This window comes from Vidua macroura, chromosome Z (genome assembly GCF_024509145.1).
Source record: "Vidua macroura isolate BioBank_ID:100142 chromosome Z, ASM2450914v1, whole genome shotgun sequence".
NCBI classification, from domain to species: Eukaryota; Metazoa; Chordata; class Aves; order Passeriformes; family Viduidae; genus Vidua; species Vidua macroura.
Window position 1 is genome coordinate 75,740,307 of NC_071611.1, and position 4,773 is coordinate 75,745,079.

At 46.9% G+C, this 4,773-nt stretch overlaps 1 protein-coding gene across 1 annotated transcript; it reads right to left on the reverse strand.

Annotated features, from left to right (window-relative positions):
- Nucleotides 1-356: 356 nt before the first annotated feature.
- Nucleotides 357-4,185, reverse strand: LOC128822381 (serine/threonine-protein kinase PAK 1-like). Its single transcript, XM_054004077.1, has 5 exons — nt 4,047-4,185; nt 3,100-3,199; nt 2,460-2,656; nt 698-835; nt 357-434 (listed from the first exon to the last, which is right to left on the reverse strand). The coding sequence occupies exons 1-5, from the start codon at nt 4,131-4,133 to the stop codon at nt 357-359; spliced, it is 600 nt and encodes a 199-aa protein (XP_053860052.1). The 5' UTR covers nt 4,134-4,185.
- Nucleotides 4,186-4,773: the final 588 nt, after the last annotated feature.

Genomic DNA, 4,773 nt, shown 5'->3' on the forward strand with positions numbered 1-4,773 from the left:
CAGAAACCTCTAAGGGTGGGGTGGGGGGCAGAAACCAGGGCCCCTCAGAGGCTCACAGTGAGCCCCCCACAGCCCCTCCTGCCCACAGCCAAATCTCTCCAGACTGCTCTGCCAGGACGGGCTTCCTTGGGTTCCAGAAACAGCCAGAAAACAGAGCACCTGTCCTCTCAGGAAATGCGGAGAGAGGTGGAGTTATTCAGCTTTGTGAAGAACAGGCCCCAGGGAGACTTTATTGCCACTTTCCAAGACTTCAGAGTGGCTTTGAAGAAAATGGGGGACATCTTTTTTAACATGGCCATTTAACAATAGAATGTGGGCAAATATTTTTAATAACAAAATGGGGATCAAGAGTAGGTCTAAGGAAGAACTTGTTTACTCAGAGCATGGTGCAACACCGGCACAGGTTGTCCCAAGAGCTTGTAGGTGCCCCATGCCTGCAGGTATTCCAGGTCAGGTGGGAAAGGGCTCTGAGCAATCTGATCTCTTTGAAGATGTCCCTGCTCATTGCAGGACACTTGGACCAGATGACCTTCACAGGGCCCTGCCAGCCCAGTCTAGGATTCTTCACTGTTTTCATTTGAACAGCACCAAGAGTGGAGGTGAGGAGGAACGGGGGCTCATCTGATGCCTTGGACCTCACTGGAGGAGGAGCCCATCCCTCAGACACTCTTTCACCTGCAGCCCCTTTGCATTTTACCTGCAGGAGCTCCTTGGCTGACCAGCGCTGTGCCTCGTTTCTCAGCAGGCAGCAGCTCAGGAAGTCACGCAGGCAAGGCGAGAATCGGTTGGGCTGCTGCAGCTTTGGTGTCCCTCGTATGTCTATCAGGAGTTGAGGCTGGGGAAAAAGGAAACATAAGGCTCCAGCTGCTTCTTTCCCATCTGTAAGTGCTCTCTCAGATCCCATTGTTTAAGCTCCACTCTGCAGAAACTGCCCTGGAGAGACCCAGAGATGACTTTCCTTTACCAACCAAAAACCCAAACCCCGATGCAGCCACAGCTTTTCCAGCATTCAGCAGATCTTGCCTTGGCAGCTGATTTCATTGACTGACCTAGTTAGTGGGAACTACATCAGCAAAAGCATGTTTTGCTTCTCTGAGGATTTGCACCAGCCTGACAGGCTATTTGGAAGGGGGAGTTTATTCTATCCATACTATTTCCAAGGATTATTACATGAAAGGAATCTTTGCAGTGCTTGTTGGTCCCTTTAGCACAGCTTCCATGAAACAAAAATCATCACGTTTTTTTTTTTTTTTCTCCTCTTGAAAAAAATGCAGATGCAGAATCCATCTAAAATAGACAGAAATAACAATGGAAGGAGGCCTGGGAGTCTCCATGAAAATGCCCACCACAATAGTGACAGCTCTGTGCTGGTGGCACTGAAATAGATGGTGACCAAAGAGACTTTGTTACTTTCTTCTTCAACCCAGAGGAAAAATTCCTTCACTTTTCCCCCACCCCCGAAGGTTACAAAGAGGGTTTTATCCTGTCTCTCTGCAGCTGTGCTCAGCCACTGGACATGGTGGGGAGCTGGAGTCCTCACTGTCCTTAGAACTGTGCAAGCCAGGGATGGCCCTGCTCCTGTGGTAAAGGAACACAGCACCGGCGTCAACCGCCCACGTTGGATCCCAGCCCCGGGCACCTGGCTGCAAGCTCATCAACTTGTTAAAGTACCCAGAAACAGCCAAGAGTTTAGTGTACAATTCTAACTGCAGTCGGAGAAAAACACATCCTAAACTTATCCAGGCCACCCACACGCATAACTGAACAATGTACAGATGATTTGAAAGCCTGAAAGTTTTGAAGACCCACAGGATTGGGAAAAGATGCTACAGTTTGGAGGAAAATTGATGTGCTGTGGTAAATGAAGGGAAAAGCAAGCAGAACTTGCTTGGGCATTGCTTTGGTGGTTTTTCCTCCTTTTTCTTTTTATTCTTTTTCTTTTTTTCTTTCTTTTTTTCCCTTTTCCTTTTTTTCTTATTTTCTCTTCCTTTTCCTCTTCCTTTCCATTTTTCTCTTACTTTTTCTTTTTTTCTTTTCCCTTTTCTCTTCCTCTTCCTTTTCAATTTTCTTTTTTTCTTTTCTCTTTTTCTCTAAAATTGAAACTAGGAAGATTCAATCTCTATTTTGAAGGATATTTATCACACATCCAACCATTCCACGGAAAAATTCCTTTTCTTCAGAGACAGAGCTCCAACATTGTTCAAAAAGCAAGTGAAAAATGTCAGGTATGGCTGGAGGCCAAAATGGCAGGTTTCTGAGCTGGTTAGGTTTCTGAACTGCCACTTCCCTTCTGATGCAACCAAATCGACAGCAGATGCTGATGTGCTGCAGGGACATTTTCAGAAGGGGACCTTGGTGGAAGTGGTGCCAGCAGATGGCAATGGGATTTTGTCCAATGGCACACTGACCATGGGACAGGTGAGAAAGACAAGCAGGATCAGTGAGTATTTGCACCTTACCGAAACAGGAGTTTCATTCCAGTAAGGAACTTCTCGTTCCACCATTTCGATGCCCATGATTCCAAAAGACCATATGTCCACTTTGGGGCCACATGGTTGACCTGTCACCACTTCAGGCGCCATCCACCCAGAAGTGCTGGCCACTGAGCTCCGTCGACTCTGCTCAGGGGTGAGCTGAGCAAAGAGGCCAGAGTCAGCTGTGGAGAAAAAAACAAACCATGAAAGCCAGCTCAAGTTAGGAAATCAAGCCAAAGAATTCCCCACTCTCAGTCTAAGAATGTGCTGTTGAGTCTCCTGGAGAACTGTCCATGCTCTGTTTCCTCAGGGCTTTAGACAAGGAAATATGGAATTGGCCACTTCAAAAAAAAAAGCCTCATTGTTTAGACTACCTCCAGCCTTTTATTTTTCTGAAGCTTTAGATTTACAGCTCCCTCCCTCTGGAAGGGACACACACAGAGCAACGCCACTCTTGACTCCTTGTTCCTTGTCATACTTCTGTGCATGTTGCAACTGTGCCCACAGTTTGTGGCAGGGTTCCCTGCACTGCCACCAACACCAATTTTGGGAAGCTGGCAGTCACTCAAAGCAGCCCCACAGCCCACGTCCCTGGAATGCTGCACCTGACCAAGAATACACTGACCCAGCTTGACAGAGCCGTCGGTTCTGAGAAGGATGTTGCTGCTCTTCACATCTCGGTGGATCACGTGGTTCGAGTGAAGAAAATCCAGGCCTTGCAGGCACTGAGAGAGAAAACAGAAACAGGAGGGCAAAAATTAGTGATGTCATTTCATTACACAAGAAAGGAAAGAGCTCTAAAAGATTCCCTCTGCAGGGGAATGGCGAGTAATGGAGGAACACAGTGCCATTGTGAGGAAGAGCTTGCTGCTCCACCACTTGCAGAGCAGGACCTTTCTAAGGAAAGGCATGTCAGCTTTTGAAAGAGCAACAGCACCTGCTGTTGTTGTAGACTGTCCCCTGCAAACCAGCCAGCATGGCTGCTGCTGCTGTGGATGTGCTTTCTCCATGCAGAGGACAAGTGAGGGGTTTTGCCAAGGAAGAGAAAGTCCCTCCCTTTGGTGTGAAGTGGATCACTTTGGGGTGGGAGGCTGCATGACAAAGGTTTTGTTGCTGGCCTCAGCACAGACTTGGAAGTATCATAACAGTCACCTTCCTGAAGCAAAGAGCATTTTGGCTGCACTACTGTCCTTTTCAGTTGAGGACTGAGAGAAATGAGTCTTTTTTTCTTTGCTGATCATTTCAAATGCTGCCACCAGCACCATTGCTTTTACAGACAAGGAATGCAGTGCAGACAGGCTGGAGATAAAAGTTTAGGGAGGCAAGGTGGAGAACAGCAAATACAAATACAAGAGACAGAGCGAGAATACAACAGTAGGAGATATGAGTACAAGAACTAACTGCTGTGAGTGCAGGGGCACTGGCAGGCATTTCACTTGAGAGGCTTTTACTTGCCCATAGCATACCAGCAACACAGAAACAAAGCTTGGCACATGAAATCACTCCAGGTCGGAGCCCTGTTTCCCAGACAATCCTGCCCAAGCCCTGGGCAGCACAGGTGGGATTGCTGACCTCCCGACTGATGGCTGCCATCTCGTCTTCAGACAGGTAGGTCTCGCTGATGACATCGCTCAGAGTGCCTCCGTCCATGTACTCCATGACCAGCCAGAGCTGCCCATCCACACGGTAGCTGAAAGAAGGAAACAAGAGCATGGAGATAAACATGCATGGCTAGGTTGTTTTCTTGATTGATTCTTGTTTCCAAGTCCCTTTGTGACTAGGACAGAATAAAAGGAATGTCCCTCTAGGCTGTGCATTGTTTGCAATCTGTCTCAAGAAGAAAGGCACAGCTGTGAAAAAAGGAGATGTCTTCAATAGCCAGCAAGTAAAAACTGCAGGTTAGGAACAGATCAAAAACCTGTCAAACTGCGTGTTTCTGGAAATAAGCAACTAGTCTTCCTGGCATGCAAAGCAATGGAAAAGAGGGGACACAATCCAAGGGAAATCCATGTTAGTTTATCTGGACGTAAGAGGACTCTTGAAAAAAACCAAGCCCCAAAACAATGTGGTGGCTGTGAACTTACAGGCTATTGATTTAGTAAGATATGAGTGATGCAGGTTTTTGAATAATTTTAGAACTCTGTGTACCGGGGAAGACTCATGCAGACAAGATGCACTCTCTTCCCATCCACTGGAGATGAGCAGAGCAGTAATAATTAACCAATAATTACAGCTCTATTTTCTGCCAGTGAACAAAGTGGAATTTTACCTTGCATGTTTGCAATATGTAAACAAACAT

Bases quoted from the DNA above. Each gene is read 5' to 3' on its own strand.
- LOC128822381 (XM_054004077.1), bottom strand. From the start codon at position 4,133: ATGGAGTACATGGACGGAGGCACTCTGAGCGATGTCATCAGCGAGACC. The intron at 2,657-3,099 runs GTCAGTGTATTC...TTTTCTCCACAG, and splicing joins CGACGGCTCTGTCAAGCTGG to CTGACTCTGGCCTCTTTGCT. The intron at 435-697 runs GTAAAATGCAAA...GAATACCTGCAG, and splicing joins CAGCCAAGGAGCTCCTGCAG to GCATGGGGCACCTACAAGCT.